The 19,454-nt window shown below is 44.4% G+C and overlaps 1 protein-coding gene across 18 annotated transcripts in view; it reads right to left on the bottom strand.

Annotated features, from left to right (window-relative positions):
* The window catches only part of RERE (arginine-glutamic acid dipeptide repeats), a 339,495-nt gene that overhangs the window by 16,655 nt on the left and 303,386 nt on the right, over positions 1–19,454 (bottom strand). For all 18 annotated transcript variants that reach the window (XM_042479825.1, XM_042479823.1, XM_042479830.1 and 15 more), the window contains 3 exons: positions 5,150–5,312; positions 2,694–2,786; positions 1,730–1,929 (listed from right to left, as the gene is read on the bottom strand). In XM_042479825.1, coding sequence (XP_042335759.1) covers positions 1,730–1,929; positions 2,694–2,786; positions 5,150–5,312 — 456 coding nt within the window. The remainder of the gene's footprint in view (positions 1–1,729; positions 1,930–2,693; positions 2,787–5,149; positions 5,313–19,454) is intronic.

Here is a 19,454-nt window from a genome sequence, read left to right as displayed (position 1 = left end):
AAGGCTCAGTTATAATAGAGTGCCTTGCTTTCTTTTAAGAGAATTTGCAGATACAATAAGGTTTTCATGTTTTAATTGTCTGTTTTTTGGCCTCTCACAGGGCTAGATTAGTTCAGGCCAAGGGCTGCCACACACATTAAGAACTTATTCCATCTTAAGATCAGGTCTAGAAAGGAGGAAAGCATCTGGAGACGACACAAAATTCTTCCCCCAAACCACTAGCATCTTCCTCTTTGACCACCAAGATTATGCGGCAACAATTAACCCTGTTTCATCTGCTCCACTTTCTAATTTAGCAGCTGTCTGGATAACTAGAGGTCATAAAAATGATAAAACTGAATTGCGGAGCTAACCGCGCAACCTGACAAGGTGTTTCGCTGAAGCCTTAATGTGACAGAAAAGTGGCTGGGCTGGCAAAGGAGGAGGCCATCTCAGTGCCTGACAGCCCCACCTGATCAGCGTTAATGAGAAAGTACACCCAAAATGTACTCCATCTTCTCCCATCAATGGTGTATGCAAAGAGAGATTGCTTCTCTTGCTGGAAGGGGAAAAGCTATGTATACAGAGACAGTGCAAATGGTTCCAGAGGCAAGAGCAAACTATGCCATAAATTTAGCAGCTTCTCTGAACATATCTATGGATGCCACACAGAGAAGAGCCATTAGCAGCTTAGTCACAAAGCACCTGCTTTGCATGCTAAAAGTCTCAGGTTTAATCCTCAATATCTCCATTTAAAAGGACCCCAGAAAGAAGGTCACTGTCAGAGACCTGAAAGAGTAACTGCTAGTTAGAGAGGTAAGAAAACAGGGGGCAGCATTTTGACTTTGTGTCTTGTCTCTTGTTAATGGGTAGTTGGGCTACATCAACTAATGGCTAACTATGGGGGAGTCAGTCTGTTGGCAAGAGGGAAGGACATTTTCTAACAGATTGTTTTAATTAACATACAGTATAGTATATTACAAATATGCGCACATGTATATTATAAATAATACAATAATTTATAGGTGCATGTTATAAGTAAATAGCCAGGAAATACAGGTATGTAACCAGTGACTCACAGTACACAGTGGGTCTGTGTACTCTACACAGTACACTATGTACAGTGAGTACTGTGCACACTGTACATATAGAATTAACTCTTACGCAGCCTAGAGGGTAGGGTCTGCTTACTTCTGCCAGGTAATACGTTCCACGTATGGGAAGATGGGTGATATCCCCATTCTGCTCCCTTCTGTTCCGCGCCAGGCCTATCATATGTCTTATTTTCGGGGTATGGCTTATATTCTGCAACTGCTTAGAAATCTTGCTACGGCTTATTTTATGGGTATGTCTTATTTGGGGGGAAACAGGGTTGTTGGGCACTTGTGTCGTTCATAAAAGAGACATTCCACCGATGGATCACTGAAATGAGACTTCCTGGGAAATTATTTTGTGTGATCTATGGTGTATGCGCAAAAAATGTGTGGCAAATGCAGATATGAAAGGCATCCATTTGAAAAAGAAGGCCAGTTTACATTTAGCATCACGCTTTGTAATCCTGTCCTGCCTAAAACTGCGGTGGGGAACCTTTGGTCCTCTATATGTTTTGACAAACCCCCCAATGAGTCCCAGCCAACATGGTCAGTGATGAGGGACTGTGGGTGTTTTAGTCCAAAGGCAGGTCCAAGGTTGTCCACACTGGACCTAAAAGGAGGAAGGATGCTTATGTGTCATATTGTAGGTGGCTTACCGAGCCTCGACTCCGCCTTGTCCTCATGCTATGCTTCCCGCTGAGTCCGTCATCTTCCTCTTTGACAGGCTTAAACATAAAAGGGGGAGGGTCCACTGGCTTCTCAATGGGTGGGAGCTCCCCGTACTTCTTGAAGTGGATGCGGCAGTCGGTGCACAGCAAGATGTTCTCCCGCCCGCCGTGGTGCCAGTCCTTGGAGGCTATTGTCAGAAGGAGGTAAGCGGGGAAGAACTTAAACATCAACTACCCAACTATGATACACTTGTCTACTATTCGAAACTGCTAATATAGGGCTGTTCCTTCTGATCTGCCTTACAGTGCCATATCTGTAATCTACAAGGAACACTGTGAACACTTAAATATTTTAATAAATTAACTGTCGCTGTGTGCCTTCAATAGAAATAGCATTTACATTTCTATACTACTTAACAGTGAACTCAGCACTCTCTAAGTGGTTTGCAATCTGTAAGCCAATTGCTTCCAACAAGCTGGGTATTCATTTTACTGACCTATGAAAGGATGGAAGGCTGAGTCAACCTTGGAGCCCTGGGATCGAACTCACAACCTTGTGTCTGCGTTACTGGCATTTAACCACTTCCAACTCATGCTGTTGCCAAAATGACCACAGCATTTTGGGTCTTCTTGGCAAGATTTCCCCAGAGAAGGTTTGACATTGCCTTTCTCTGAGGCTAAGAGTCCACAACTGGCCAAAGGTCACCAAGTGGGTTTCCATATCTGAGTGGGGATTTGAACCCTGGTCTCCCAGAACCCTAGCCTAACATTCACATGCTGTCTAAAATGTAGTTGGCTTTTCTAACCTTTACAGTGTAAAGTCAAGGTGTAGCTTCTTGGATAATCTAGACTAAGAATGGCAAACATTTGTGTCCAATGATGATGATGGAGGACTGAGAAACTATGGCAAAGGAGAGGAGGCAATAGATAGCATAAGTACAATGGTACATACTGGTGGTGAAGCAGTGCCGGCATGCGTAGCCCTTCAGCTCCTGCTCGCTGTCCTCGCTGTCAAAATCATCTTCGCTGGCTGAACTCAAATCCACTACGTGCGCAGGAGGGCCAGTGGAGAAGAGGAAATGAGAGAAGAGTAAACTACTGACTCAGGAAGATTGCCATCAACAGCACAACATTAATTTCAAAAGTCAAAGAAAAGCACCATGGAGCACCTTTAAGGGCTAACAGATTTATTGTGGCAGTACTTTGCACAGACTAGATCCCATTTCACGAGTTGCACAGAGTGTTAGCCTTGGTTGGTGGATATCTATATACATATGTAGACTTGATCCATCTAATGAAGTGGACTCCAGTTCATAAAAACCATGGCCACAAGAAACCCGCTAGTACTGCTTTGGCGAATACGGCTACATGTCTATAAGCAGGTAGCCATTTATGCAGCTTGTTCTGCAACTCCTTCCAGATCCCATTAACACAGCCCAGGTCAGCACTGGTCACCAGTTCAAGAGCATCCTGAAGACAGAGAGCTCTTCCTCCCCACCAGGGATCCCAGCTGAAACCACTATCATCTCATGCTGTCCAAACATACATGTTGTTTTTTAGGACTGATATGGGCAATACCCTCAGACTTAGTAAGGAAGCTCAAGATGCAGTCACAGAACAAATACACAGTGGTTACAATCCTAAGACAGAAAGTCCAGAGGCATAAAGTGCTCCATAAGGAGAGCTGTCTAATTTGCTTAACTCACATTAATTGTTTAAATCTAGTTTGTTGTGAAGGGCCTAGCTTTCGCCATCATCTAGAGCCCTAGGACAAACACATGCTCCTTTCTGAACTCTTGATACTACATGGGCTGCCTTCTACCCAGGATTAACCAGCATAGCTAAAGAGGGATTAGAGCAGCCTCCCTACCACTGCATGACTCATCAATACCAAAAATTCATCTGGTTCAAAAAGTATCACACAGATTGGAGGGTTTCCAAAAGCCAACCAGGAAATTATGGCCTGTTACAGACTGCCAAAATAAAGCTGCTTCGGGTCTCTTGGAGGTATGCTGTTTAAATGGATGCATGCACCCTAAGAATCCAGAAGCTGCACCAAAGCTGCACTCCAGTGCTTAGGAATGGAGTGTGTCTTTGGCGCGACCTCCAGACTCTTAGGACCCATGCATCATTTAAACAGCATACCTCCAAAGAGACCCGAAGCAGCTTTATTTTGGCAGTCTGTAACAGGCCTATGTTTCCAGAATAAACTCTGCTCAGCTAAATGCAGCTTTCAGTCATACCTTGCAGAGTCAACTGGTGCAAAACAAAATGGTGCTGCTTGCTTACTTGGAAGGGCAGAATCCAGAGAACATGCCACACTCTTCTACTTTTCCTGCTAGACCGTCTCTCATCCTCAAGACCTAAACAGCTTGGGCCCAGGGTATCTACTAGACCTTTGCTCCCATGTGAAAGGCTGGTGGGCTAAACAGGGCCTTTGTTTCTTTGAAGCCTCTAGAACTTCCTTCCATGACAGACAGCGATGACACTTTTCTCCCATCCAAGTTTTTATAAGGAACATGATTCCTTCTACTGCTTGCATTTTCAATTTCCTGGTAGGATTTGTTTGAGTTTGCATTATTCTAATATGTCTTCATTGTTTTATTTACCTTTAAACCTTATGTGTGACACTTGAAGCATTTAGCTGGGGAAAAAAGACTAATATTGTGCAAAATCTTCTGAGGAAAGAAAATCTGAGCTATGTGCTTTGCAAGTGTTATGTCATGTTGCATAATATATTAAGATTTTGATAGCCATAACAAGAGGCAAGGAGCTTTACAGAGCCTGATGTTCCTTACCCTCACCCCTGACTACCTGAAACCTTACTTCCGCTGGCTTCTGAGATTGCAACAGGCATTCCAGAAATACTTTCAACTTACCTAAGGGCTAGAAACCTGATCTTAGAAATAAAAAATGGAAGTAGAATTCACAGGGAGAAATATTCTGCATGTTGGTGGAACTGCAGCATATACACAGAGCCCAACATCTACCAAATGCAGAAGCAGCAGCAGTGCATTTCACTGCCTTACCACATGGTTGATCACACTGAGTTGGGTACATGAAGCCTTCGTTACATGCAGATGAGAAGAAGGCTGGGGCGACTGCCATGTTCTCATGTAATTTTGGGCGAATTTAACAGGCTTGGTAGCCAAAGCGAAGCATCTATATTTCCACAGCAGTCCCTCCTCTCCCCTGGGCTCCCTCCTGCACAGTGCAAAACCAATTGCTCACTGATCCCGGACACCTGCCATCCGCAGGGATAATGAATTGAGAGCGTGAGCGCAGCCGAGGGCTCGAACTCCATTTTCCCAGCTGTGTTTTGGTCAGAGGCGGAGAGCCATTAGCTTCTGTTTTAGCTGCATGCATCTAAACAGAGATAAATGTGCTGCGTTTTAGCCTCCTACTTACAGAATTCGCTGGACGGGGGCCTGGAGGGAGTGTTAACCGGAGTGGAAGCCGTCCGCGTTTTAATCCTCCGAAACACAGCCTGTCTCCGGTGCCTGCGGTGAGCCCGGGAACTTGCAGCTTCAGGGGTTTTCTTCCAGTAGTAATAGAAAGTGATCAGCTCTCCCTGCAAAAACAAAATGTAGGGACACACAGTTACCAAAGGGACATGGAGCTTTCCTGCTTGCTTAGTGTATGTGCTCTCTACATATAACTGCAAGGCTGCTTTATCACGTCTCACATGGAAACCTCTATGAATATCTGAGCAGAGTAAGGAAGAGAGAAGACTAGGAAGGAGGTCTTGTGAGTGGCAGGCATTCAACAGAACTGCCATGTACAAGAACAATCCGGCTCTGGAGGTTATCCACTATGATTCTGGTCTTCCTAGCATTATCTAACTCAGTGGTTCCCAACCTGTGGGTCGGGACTCCTTTGGGGGTCGAACGACCCTTTCACAAGGTTGCCTAAGACCATTGGAAAACACATATTTGCACTTAGCAATGAAAATAAATTGTATGGTTGGGGGTCGCCACAACATGAGGAACTGTATTAAAGGGTCACGGCATTAGAAAGGTTGGGAACCACTAATCTAACTAGACACTTTTTAGTTCTTTATAGGTTTGGGATACAGCAACATCCCAAACCTTAGATGCCATGTGTTAATATTTAAATTTCCAGCTGTTATCCAACCATCACCTATCAAATGCTGAGCCCCTAACCATCAAAATGTAATGAGATCTTGGCGGGAGAAATTAGCAAATAGTGACTTCTAAAAATAAATGACGTAGGGTTATTTGGGTTTACCCTGATGCAGTAGTTGTTGTGCTCAAAGAAACCAGAATGAAAAGGTTAAAAATTTAAAATCAAGGTGGGGAAATAGTATATGAGAAGACAGCAAGTCAGCTTATTTGTCCATCTAGCTTTATAACAATCCATTCTAGCAGGCAGGGGTACAGTCAAGAGGTCTTTCCCATCACCCATTAACTACAGGTTGCATTTATATATGCAGCACATGGAACCAGGGCTCTTACCCCATAGACAAGTACAGCCTTCACAAGCCTGGTACCTTCTAGTTGTGCTGGATTACAACTCCCAATAATTTTTAACTAGTATAGACATGTTGGGGAGTAGGGTTGGTGGGTCTGGGAGTTGTAGTGCAACACATCTAAAGAGAGTCAGGAAAAATAACTTTTTGGGACCATAACTTGCATAACCCTTTAGCCAGCACAGCTACTACCACAGTCCGAAACATTATTTTCCCAAGCTCTTTGGGGCCTACTGAAGAAGCAGATTTCAAGGCGGCAGACTGCCACAATACTTCTGCCTCAGCCTGTGGTAGTAGAGTAGTAGATCCTATCACTTTGTTACTCAGAGAATGGACGGATGGTGGAAGGTTTTGAGCATCTCTGCAGGAGGAACCCACAAAGTCCAGCTGTACACTTGTCAACATGATACTACAGTACACTCATCCCTCCATATCTGCGGATTTGACTATTCACGGATTTGATGAATAGGTTCTCTCTAGGAATATCTAGGTCCTCCAGTGCAACTCTATGGTCAACTTTAACTAAAAGTAGCCCTGAAAGACCTAGAGATTCCTAGAGAGAAGACTCTACTAGGCCCTTTGTAGCTCCTCCAGCGCAGTTCTATGGTCAGTGTTTGTCAGACGTTGACCACAGAGTTTCCCCGGAGGACCTAGAGATTCCTAGAGGACTCTACTAGGCCTTTGTAGCTCCTCCAGCGCAGTTCTATGGTCAGTGTCTGTCCGACGTTGACCACAGAGTTGCCCTGGAGGACCTAGAGATTCCCAGAGAGGTGTCCTCTCGGGTCAAAACATGGTGTCCCTAACCCTAGTGAATATGGAGGGCCAAGTGTAGTTTGATGCTAGACTAAAGTAGGAAAAGACAGTAGGTTATGTGTAAAAGCATTGCCTGGGGAAAGAGTATTTTAAATTGTTTCCAGCTTGCTTGAACTTCTCAAGGAGCACAAGACTGAATGTTCAGGGCCCAACCAAAAAGAGGATGTCTTCAACTAAGTCTACATTACAATTTAAAACCAGTTCCAGACAATATATCATTGTGCATCAGAGGAGGTCGAAGCATTTCTAATGAAATTGCATTTTGCTATTCTACAAGATGTATGGATTGACTGCAACGTATGGATTGAAAGGCAAGACAGGAAAAAAGAAAAGAAAACTAAGCAATCTTCCAAGGCAGGAAGCCTTTACAGAAATAATTCTTGCACCTGGTTGGGAAAGACAGTCGGAAACTTTAAGTCCACAGTGCAGAATTGGCTCCTCCACATATTACTATTATATAATGCAGCTGTGTTTTTTAAAACTGGTAATCATATTTTGCTGTTTGATACAGGAGCAAATTACCATCAGAAAGAAACACAGTGTTATTCTATGGATGGATTTCTTTTTTAAAAGCCACCATAGGCCTCATGCTTGGAAAAATGTCACCTGAGATTAGAACATATTAAAGACAAGGCTCTAGCCACAATACCGAAACCGTATTAAAGCAATCTATTTCTTAAAATCTTAACATATACAGCGGCGTCAAGATAATGAGGCAGTAAAAGCGCATGCCAGGAGAAGTCTGTGCTAATTCCGCAGCATAATGAATCTGGCTTACGCACAAGCAAAACCCAGAGCAGACAATATTCAAACTAGCAGGTGTAATGTCGAGCTAAAGCGCAGCATGTGGTTTTAATCTCCTTTCGTTTTGCTTTGAAACCCCATCATTTCCGAAGCCGCTTGTCTGCCTCAAGGGTAAAAAGGCTCTCCCGCTTTCAAGTTGTGAGAGAACTGGAGGTGTTCTCACAAGCCCCTTGAAAGCCAGCGTCGGAACAAACAGGCCTCAACTGCCCACAAGACAGAGGAGGGGGTCCCTCTTTGAACCCATGGATGAGCTAATAAATCCCTATAAACCTCAACCTGCGAGCCACGAGCCACGGCCTTTGTGTAGGTGAAGCTCCCAGTCCAAGATGGAACAGTGGCCGGACCACAATCGCAAAGTGAGCAAGCAACAGAGAATAGGCAAGGAGGCATTCACACTAGGTTTTTGTCCCGAGGAGATGTGGATCACTGCACTGATGCACATAGGGAGCATTGTTCCCATTATGTTTTGTGTTCCTGAGTCTCTCCAAGTCATTTTATCTCTGTTGTTATGCACATATGTGCTCGTTTTGGGATAAAGCAGAGGGGTCATTCACACTACGAAATCACCTGGTGTAGAAACCGGGTGATTTCAGGTTGTTCACCTTGTGCCCAAAATGCACCTGGAATGGTGTTGGGTGTATGTATGAAAAAGCAACTTTACCCAGTGCATTTGGCACCAAGTAACTAACCAGGTCTTTTTTGGGGTGGCCAGAGCGATTTGCATCTTCAGTAGTGCGGACGCAGTACTGAATCAACCTGGATCGCTGGGACCCATTCCCAGCTCTGAGGTGTCGCCACGTTCATCCAAAAGTGCCAGACCGGGTTGGAGAGTTTCAACAGCTGTAAATGTAGTGTGAATGTCAATACAATATCACATCACTGCATAGATCCGCATCTTCTTGGTACAAAAAAGTGAGTGGGAATGACCCCGAAGTTGCCTCCATTCCCAAACATCCATATGTCCAAATTCAAATCTTTATTGCTGAGCCAAAGGCTACTACCAGTCACTCCATAATAACGTGAAAATAAGGGTGTGACACAACACAGATATAATTAAAACTTAGTTCAATCTGTTCCTTTGACCAATTTATGCTTGCTTAAAAACTCCAGCACACTGTAAGGCTATAGGCAAAAACCCAAGACAAAATCAAAGACATCAAATAACTCGTGGGACATGTAAGCACTAAAGAAACTAATCCTTCAGGTGTAGGTATGGAAAATCTGTACAACCTGGCAGCAAAAAGAGGAGTTTCTTGTCTCGTCTTGTCAAAATGTGTAGCCTAATCCTCACCATAGAGAGTTTTAGGTATGTTATTTGGTTGCAATCCTTACAACAACACTGTATGGCAGGGGTAGGCAACCTGCGGCCCAGCGAGGCCTTGGGACCGGCCCCAGCCCGGTCCTGCCGCCAATTGCCGCCGGGGCCTTTGGGGGGCAATTGTCTATAGAAGCCTCAGAAACATGCATTTATATTAACATTTTTTTTAAAATCAGCAAATTTTTTCGTGTGTCCTCCATTTTTTTAAAAAAGTGTCTTCCATTTGAAAATTTTGTCCTACATTTTTCCTGGTTTATTTATATATTTAATTTTTTAAATTTTTTTTAATTATTTATTTTTTGGCTTTGGCCCCCCCAGTTGTCTGAGGGACAGCAACCCGGCCCCTGGTTCAAAAAGATTGCCTACCCCTGCTGTATGGCAAGTCAACATTATCGATGGAGGGACAGGAGGAAAATGAGTGGCTTGCTCATTTTCTGAGTTCATGGCGCAGGTGAAATTTGAACTGATTCATTTCAATCTCTTATCCTCTACCAGTGGTTTCCAAACTTTGGTCCACCACTTGTTTTGGACTTCAGACCCCAGAAGCCTGATCGAACACAGCCAACAGTCGCAAATTATGGGGGCTAAATCCAAATCATCTGGAGGACCTACACTACAACTAGTTGTGCAAAACTAGATAGTGTCTAACTAGGGATTGAGAACATGTACTGGCCAACCATACAGGGACTGAGGGTGAATCTACACTGTAGAAATAACGCAGCTTGACACCACTTTAACTGCCATGGCACCATCCTATGGACTTCAGGACTACGACTCTAGGAGACCAGGGTTCGAATCCTTGCTTGGCTATGGAAACCCACTGGGTGACCTTAGGCAAGTCACACTCTCTCAGAGGAAGATAAAGGCAACCCCCCTCTGAAGAAACTGGCCAAGAAAGCACTGATAGGTTCGCCTTAGGGTTGCCATAAGTTGGTAATGACTTGAAGGTACACAACAACAACAACAACAACAACAACAACAACAATTCTCGATTATGTGAACAAGAAGTGCCAAAAGAGAGCAGATAAGCATTTTGTTTCAAACTTCTATCCCAATTCCACCTATGGAGACAGCGCACACAAAGTCCTCCCCGGCCTTGTATTAGTGGGTCTCCCATACCTCTCTCAAAGGGTATCATGTCTGGCAAAGGAATTAAACGCTGGCGAAATGGTGAATTGGAGAGGATTAGGAAGAGCGCATTAGAGACTGCCTGGGTGGCAAGGACTTGAACACAAACAAAAGGACAAGCCGAGGAAAGCTTTGGTGGTTCTACAAACAGGGCGTCAAAAAAGCCAGCCCTCGGCTTTGCAGCAGCCGAGTCGAGTCAATTGAACGTTAATCAAACATGCATAGTGTGTGTGCATGCCACAGAAAGCCCATCCATCGCACATAAATTCAGGGAACAAAAGCAACTGTGGAAATCAATAGCCTACTGAAACATTAACACAGACAATCATTGATCAAAAGGGCCATTTACAAAGGACTGCTTTCGCTCACAAGCCAACATGGGAGCAGGCCTTGTAATGGCCATTTTTGTCCCTCCGTAATCTCCGTGGTTTTGTTTACAGAAGGAGAAAGCGGGGAGGTACCAGCATGGCTTAACATCTCTGCGCTAAAGACTGCTGCGAGTGATGCAAGCTGGGCCAATCTGACACTTGGGGTACAGACCCAAAAAGAGATCAAATCTGCTCCTCGGCTCTGATCCTTTGTGTTGTAGGCAATCGTTCCGGCTCAGAGACACATTCCCAGCGTAAATGGAGTCTGTTTTGAAAAAAGTCTTTCCATGGCAACCTTTCCTAAGAAGAGATATATCAAAGTCACTTGTAGGAAAGCATCAGCGCTGACCAGGGTTTGATTCTGATCTTCTCTTGGTCACCTTGCGATGCTATTCAGATGAGGAATAGGCGTCTCCGTCTGTCCCCAACGTGACAGGCAAGGTCTCCAGCTATTGCAAAATGATCCTTCCCTTCTCACTGGATTCTTACAGAGGAACGTATGTTCTGAGATAGCATAGCTTGGAAATAATAATGTATGTTACATGGATGGCATCTGTAGGCTTGACCACCAAATGGAAATCGTAAGAAAAGTGGAAGCTGGTGAAAGAAACGATAATTCCTGGATGCATTTTGGAAGACGCTTTCCAGTGGTCTACTTACGTCTTATTCATGCGAGGCTTGTTTTCATTTGCCTTCCGACTTATGGCGTGTCTATCACGGGGTTTTCTCGGCAAGGTTTGTTCGGAGGGGGTTTGCCTTTGCCTCCCTTTGAGGTTGAGAGTGTGTGACATGGATACAAGCATCCATAGTTTGAAAATGTTTTATAAATATACGAATTCCAATAAGCAAATCTTGGTTTTGCCATGTTATATAAGAGACACCATTTTACTATGACACTGTATTTAATGGGACTTGAGCATCCACGGATTTTGGTATCCATGGGGGATCCTGGAACCAAACCCCAGCAGATACCAAGGGCCCACTGTACACATGTACTTTGTCATATGAGGTATACTTGTGTGGTTCAAATGGAGTACAATGTCTGGAATCCTGTTGGTGACGTGTGCAGGCGCATGTCCTTTTAAATCCATGGCACAAGGTGGTATACTGCTGTAAATACGGTTCACCAGCCTGAGAACATGGGCCAGGCTGCTGTCCATCGCTATGCAGTGACGGTGCGTGACACAAGATGGCAATGTTGACAAAAACGAACCACGTTTCCAGAGGCCGAGGGTCTCAGAAATATTCCCCGGCCCCACCTGCACCAAACCCAGGAGCTGGCGTTTCCAAAGCAATGTGGTCTCTACCTGACCTATAACTCCTCTCCCAAAGGGGTCCTCTTCGACAGCAGATGTAATATCATGCTTAATCTGGCTCTCATATTGAGAGGCATGGGCATAAGCATCATATTTCCCCTGACCAAATGTGCTATGAAGCTTTTTTATCTCATCTCCCACATGGAGGAGATTTACAAGGTCACGGAGAGAACATTGCTATGCTAGAAAACACAGCAAAAACAAAACACTTTAATGAATCTGAAGTGCTACAGGACTCTGGGTTTTGCCCAGCTCCGTTTTCTCTCTCATCACTGCTTTAGTCTTTCAATGGGGTCGACATTATTTGCCTGGAATAATGAAATGCTGGGCCAAGTGGTTCTCGCTACTCCACCTTGACCAGTTCAGCAGAAGAGATGCTTGCCTTGCTTTCTCCTGCCTCCTTATCCTTATCAGTGGTTTGTCAAACAGAAAATACACGGTACACGCTGTGCTCACACATTTATGTCTTAAGTCTTGCCTTGGGTAAATACAGGATTAATATTTTGTGTGCCTTGCCGCCCTGCAGATTCCAAGGGGCTCCAATGAGAGATTGTTCCCCCCTCCATTTCCCTACAAAGCCAGTCAGACAAATGCACCAGCTTGGCTTTTGAGCACCTCTTATGGCATCAAAGAGTGAACAAGCCGCTAATATTGGCTCTTTAGTTTCCTCAGAGTATAACCCTATCAAGGGTAGGGGAGGGAAGATGGTTAGAAATGTGTTATAGGGTGACACACACTCTCTCTTTCTCTCTCTGCTAGATTCAATGCAACATGAAGGCCTTGGAGGAACAAACCCAAGGAAGAAACCCACTGCATGGCTCTAAGATGGCTGGCTTATTCTGCTGTGTCTCCCATGCCATGTAATTTAGAAGAGACTGGAAACGAACAAAATGGGGGAACCCTTGCCAGAATGGGAGGAATGGGTGCCTTTCAAATGTTAGCTGTATTACAGCTGAAGGTGGGTGTTTCTTTCATTTCTTCCTCTTGGCCTCCTCTCTTTCTCTCTCATTCTCTAATCTCCCATTTTGCTTTTCATCAACCGTTTTCTCCAGTGGGTCGCACACTTTGAAGGACATAACGTCGTTGTTATTAATTAGGAGTCAAAAAACCTAATTAGTCAACGCCAAGTCCTCATCTTTTTAAAGATGGTCATTTGGGGGACAAGGCAAGTGTGGAAGTCAAAAAGATGATGTGAGGAGCTGGTCCAGGGGGGCTCACACAGCATCCCTATACTCTTATCTTGTCTCTTATCCCTTGAGACAGAATTTGTGATCCAACTCGCTTGCCAAGCTACCTGAAGCAGGTTCACAGCAAGTCCCTGTTAAAAATAGCCAGGTGGATCTCACAACTATGCTGTCGTTTTATGTTTAACCCAGCTTTCTAGCATCTACCTGGCCAAACATACTCCTGGGCTGCGGACTCCTGGCATGGTAGGATTGAATGCGTAGCTGGAGGCCAAGTGAGAGGAATCCCACATGGTTTTATCTGTTTGTAAAGGGACACACAGCAGCAACAAATATCAACCAAGGCTGTATGATACAGGATGGTGATCCTGGCTGACTGGGTCAATTCACACTCTCCAAACGGATGAAATCTTTCCCAGGGATTGAACTTGGACCTTCAGCATGCAAAGCCGATGCTCCGCAATTGAGCACAGTTCCAATCGAGTACCGTCTTTCTTTCCACTTTATACAGACCTTTTTGCCTTATGCAAACTGTATATAGGTCCTAATAAAGTTACAGTTCTGGATGTCAACGGGGCTTGCAGTGGCTCTTGTCTCACTTCATCATATTCTGTACCAGCTGAACCTTGAGATTTCTTCATTAATTTCAACTTTTAATATGGGATGCGGTCAAAACATGTATTGTCGGTACAAGAAAAACTGGAACTCCAAAAAGAAACAAGAGAGTATTCTGGTGCAGGACATAAAAAAAGGAGAGTAAGACCTGTTACAGACTGCCAAAATAAAGCTGCTTCGGGTCTCTTTGGAGGCATGCTGTTTAAATGATGCATGCATCCTAAGAATCCAGAAGCTGCACCAAAGCTGCACTCCAGTGCTTAGGAATGGAGTGTGGCTTTGGCGCGACCTCCGGACTCTTAGGACCCATGCATCATTGAAATAGCATACCTCCAAAGAGACCCAAAGCAGCTTTATTTGGGCAGTCTGTAGTGTAACAGGCCTATATCTAGTGCCCAAAACATGAGAACTTAGTGTTTGCCATCACCTGTCTGCCTGCAGCAAAGTAAAGAGGTATTCAAGTAACAAGACCATTTAATTCCTATTGAATTTGAAGGCTATGAAGAGTATTCTTAAGATGGATGTAGTACATTATAGGTGATTCCCTGTGTCCAGTGGATTGGTTAGATCAGTGGTCCCCAAACAGTGCTCTTTAAGGGATTTTGGACTTCAGCTCCCAGAATCCCAGACTATTGGCCAACATGGCTGAGGCTTCTGGGAGTTGGAGTCCAAAATCTGTTAAAGGGCCCCATTTGGGGACCACTGGGTTTGATGGTTTGCCAGCAGAAGCTTTGAACTTGAACCACACATCTTCTGCATGGGCTGCAGAGACCTTGTTTTGTATTTATAAAAGTCCATTCTCCCTGAGGAAAAAGCAATGGGAACCTGGACTACAGGAAAGTCGCATCTTGAGGGCAATATAGGTTTTAACATTTTGATTTTTTAATCTTAGAGGGTAAAACAACAGTGCATTTGGTGACACAATGCAAGATTATAAAACACACTGCTAACTTGCTTATGAGTGGAGTGAAAGCAAAGGGAAGCTTTCAGAACCAACATATCCATGCCTGCTAAAATTATCTACCAACCAGGGAAGCAAAGCGGACCACAAGACTCTCCAGTTCCATGGATCACACTCCTGGGCTATTTTTGCACACAAACAAGAAGCCAGAAAAAGAAGCAAGAGAAAGGATCTTTAAAAGGGGAGGGAGGAAGGATCTCTAATCCAAATGACCAAAGATGTAAGTAAACTATGAACAAGAAAAGCCATCTCATTTGTGCCTTTGCTTATGCAAACCCACTATAGCACTCCCAGCGCTAAACTCAGTTACTACAAAACAGATCTCATTCAATGGAGCTCATCTCCTTGTACATAAGGAAAGCTCAGGCTTTGGTCAGGCCAAAGGCATATTCAGCTTTTTGTTCACATAGATCAGTTGTCGATGGGAAGCTCAAAGCAGAACATGGCAACGATCGTATCCTCTGCTTATGTTCCCCAGCAAATAGTACTGAGATGCATGCTGCCTCTGATAATGGATTTCATATTGCTGCTATAACTAGCCACCACTGATAGCCTTACTCCTCATGGCTAACCCCCTTTTACACTACTTCTCATGGTCAAAGTTATTATTTGCTATCATATCAATGTTAACTTATAGTGATCCAATGGATGCAAGACTTTCAAGACGCAGCTGAAGCCAACAACATTCAGAGGCCCACGTAACACCCATCTCTATTCCACCCCCTCAGACATTCTGGTTGTCCTTTTCTGCACCATCTCCATATTTATCATATCCCTTTGGAGGAGCTATTTACTATATCCCCAAGATTCCATGCTTGACCAGTCACAGACCACATCAACTCCCCTAGTGTGCATTACTTTGCCCTTGCTTCCAATGAACTACATTTAACATTGAATGCCAATTTCTCTACATGGATCAACTGTGGCGTCTTAATGGCAATCCCTTACCCAGTTTTGTCGACTTGGCACGGGCTTTCATAACTCAAGGCTTTCCAGATCGGCTGGACTACAATTCACAGTCCTCAGCCCCATATAGGCACTGGAAGCTCTAGCTCAGTGGTCCCCAAACTCTGCTCTTTAAGGGATTTTGGATTTCAGCTCCCAGAATCCCAGACTACTGGCCAAGATGGCTGAGGCTTCTGGGAGCTGAAGTCCAAAATCCCTTAAAGGGCACAGTTTGGGGACCACTTCTCTGGCGCAACACACCTGAAAAGGCCCAGGTTGGGAAAGGCTGATGTAGACAACGTATGATATGTCTTGAAATTGAAACTGAAATTCCAGCTCAACATTAGGAGGAACTTCCTGACAGTAAGGGCTGTTCGACAGTCCATTGGAGAGTAGTGGAGTCTCCTTCCCTGGAGGTCTTTAAACAGAGGCTGGATGGCCATCTGTCAATGGGGATGCTTTGATTGAGAGTTCCTGCATGGCAGAATGGGGTTGGACTGGGTGGCCCTTGGGGTCTCTTCCGATTCTATGATTCTATGTTGTAAATACTGTAATGCCAGGCTCTTCGCAGGGACTATGCTAGGGCCTTGTCGACCATTTCTCAACTCCTGTTCAGAGTAATCTGGACACCTTTTGTCTGGATGACTTTTACCAGAATTTAGGAATGACACCGCAGGGCTGTCATTTGGCCTCCGACGGCTGTCATTTTCCTTTTATTCTTCTCTCGCCCTCCCTTCACGACTGCAATTTTGTGCTTGCAAAAGGTGCGGGCAAATGGAGGGCGGGCGGCGCAAAGGGAAGTCGGAACAAGGAGGGCCATAAAAGCCCTTCGAAGCCACCCGGCTCCATCCCGTAAACATTTTCCTATTTATCTGCCCTTCATTACATGTGCAATCTTATTATCTCCGCACAACATCAAAGTGACAGCCGTCAGGGTCACTCTCTGGATATAATGTACGTCGGCAGTGTTACATTTAATGATGGGAGTGAGGCGAGACGTGAAGGATGGGGAGGGAGTGGGATACTGCAGGCTGTTTTAAAGGGATCATCAGTTATATCTCTCTGCATTTCCCGAGGTGATAATTGAATGACAGTGGCTGGAGGGAAATCCATTTTTGAGCTCCGGGAATGAGCTGCTAAGAGAAAAATGTTTCCCCTTTTTTTAAACATGTAATGGCTGCCAGAAGGGAGGAAAAGCCTCCTTTATCCTTATTTTTCCCCCATAGGTTTTATTCAGAGGATGGGAATTATCAAGCACAATTGAGCTTTTGAAATTGAGATATTTATTTATTTATAGGGGGAGAAAGAGAGAGCCAGCATTACAGCCCCAACATCCGTCGCAGCATGGAGTATATTCTGCTGAGATCCCGTGTGTCAAATCCAATTAGTTTAAATGAGGGATCTCTTCCCTTCCCTCTTGCTTTGCAAGCAAGATATAAAACACAGGGGCAGCGTCTTCTTCTTAGTCATCTGTCTTGACAATATGGACCTAAATGTGATTCCAATTGCGACTTAAGCAGAGCCTAAGTTGCCCTTAGTATAAAAACCAGGGAGACTCATTTATCTCTGTTCTTTACAAATGGTGCGGCAGTATATAACAAAGCCACGAGTTATGAAAAACTTCATTAGATGTTGGGGGGGAATTACTACAGAGCGCAAATGAGCACGCTGCGAAGCATCTTGCTAATTAAAAGTAGATTACACTTGTCATAACAAACACTTACTCTGAGTTGCAAATCAGTGGTGTTTTCATGCCGTTTGCTCATTCAAAACACATCTCCAAGTCATTCATGCAAAACAGTGCATAAACCACAGAGAGACAGCAAGCCGCCATCCCTGTTCAATTCTGTATTGCAAATAAAGGCCAAGGATGGACACAGAGAGAGAGAGACATTCGATTTCTGCGTTAACATTATTTCAAGTTTTATTACCGTTTGCTGGAAATGTTTATATACCAACATATTGGTATATATTGGGAGAAGGAAAAAAGAGGAGACGGGAAGTGAATTTCTCCAAGCAAGAGTGAGTTTTTGTCTGACATGTTTGATTTGTGAAAGACAAAGAAGGAGATATCTGAATTTTACTCAAGTGGGTTTTCTCTAAGGTCACTTCCTATTATTTATATGGAATTAACTTTCCATGAAGCATGCTTAGGACTGCAGCCTTGTTTTGATTTCTGCTTTTTGATTCCATGAATGCATATGGTGACAGGGATCCTTTTCCATAAGCAAGCTGAATGAAGCAAGAATAAGAAGGGATAGGTGGATTCAAGTTATTGAGATGGAGAGGAGCAGTTACTGGCTCTCAGCATTGGCATCACTTATGGCTTATACTTTCTTAATGGATGAAGTTGAATGAAAATCAATGTTCTGAGCAAGATTTGTTTCATTTTCATAGGAGAAGAGGATACAGCGATATCCCAGTGCTCTATTCAGCTGGAGGAGAAACCGGGGAGCTTATCGCATGCACCAATACTCCGGCTTACCTCTTCCGCTTTCAGTTCAGGATCCAGGATGCCCCCGGATCTCATCAGATCTAAATCACTGCCGATCTAGTTTCCGACTTCAAAAAATGGCCAATTGAGTGAGGCTTTGATGCGGGATGCATCCGGACAGTGGCATCGCAGCTAGATCGGCAGGGATTTAGGTCTGATAACATCTGGGGACATCCTGGATCCTGAATCAAATGTGGAAGAGATAAGCCGGCATATTTGTGCACGTGATAAGCTCCTGGATGTGTGTTCAAGGGCAGGGAATAAATACCGTAAATAATAATAATACCATCTGCTTTCTAAACAGACATCCCAAGCTGTTGGCACCCCTTCGATAATGCGCAGAAGCACTGTTAACCCTAGTCTATGGCATTGCAGTTCAAGTATTAACTCAGCAGCTGTCTCTCTTGAGCAAAGGGACATTGATCTCTAGCCAAAGGTATGATGTAGAAGTAAAAATAACCATAGGTACGTATGTGTTATAGACAACCACCTCCCACATTTACATAAGCACAATATCCGCGGTACAACAGTGTAAGCCATCCCCAATTTCTTGGGCAATATAGCTTCTGAACCCAAAGGGAACCTGTCCCTCACTTTGTTGAGCTCTCTTACAACTTTGTTAATCCGTTACAGTAATGGGGCAACTGGACAAATAATCCACAAGAGCTCATACTAAAGTGAACCTGTTCCGTCTTCAAGGTGCCACAAGATGACTCTCCGCCCCTCTTTTTAATTTGGCAAACCCACATAAGCTCCAACAGAAGAGTGTGCAAGATGTGTATCAAAACAACAAAGTATAACTTCCTACCCTGATGTGTTTGTTCCTTGCCCGGCGCACCGCATTTCATTGGGAACAGATGTTTGTTGTTTTCCTTGCTGATCCGTGATGCAGCAACACATGACTTGGCCTGACAGCAGCCCAGGGGCCTGGCCTAAACATGTAAGGGCAGTGCCTCAAATGAAGACTACGAGACTCCAAAGCACAATGTGTCTCCACAGCAACTGCTCTCATTTGTCTCCATTCCGGATTTAGAAAGCTAGGCAGGGAGGAGAAGGAGCAGGATTTATGGGCAGATCTCTGGGTGACTTACAGGCGATTGCAGCAGCAGAGTGTGCCAACCGAGGAAGGAGGAATCTCTCCCTCCTCTGTTAACCTGCTTGGCAGAAAGGCCTTTTGTTTTCTTAGTAAGTAAAGTAAGGTTTCATTTGCACTGCAGAAATAATCCAGTTTGGCACCACTTTAACTGTCATGGCCCAATGGCTGCATCCACACAAAAT

Source organism: Sceloporus undulatus, chromosome 7, assembly GCF_019175285.1.
Source record: "Sceloporus undulatus isolate JIND9_A2432 ecotype Alabama chromosome 7, SceUnd_v1.1, whole genome shotgun sequence".
NCBI lineage: Eukaryota > Metazoa > Chordata > Lepidosauria > Squamata > Phrynosomatidae > Sceloporus > Sceloporus undulatus.
This window is presented reverse-complemented; position numbering and strand designations above follow the sequence as displayed.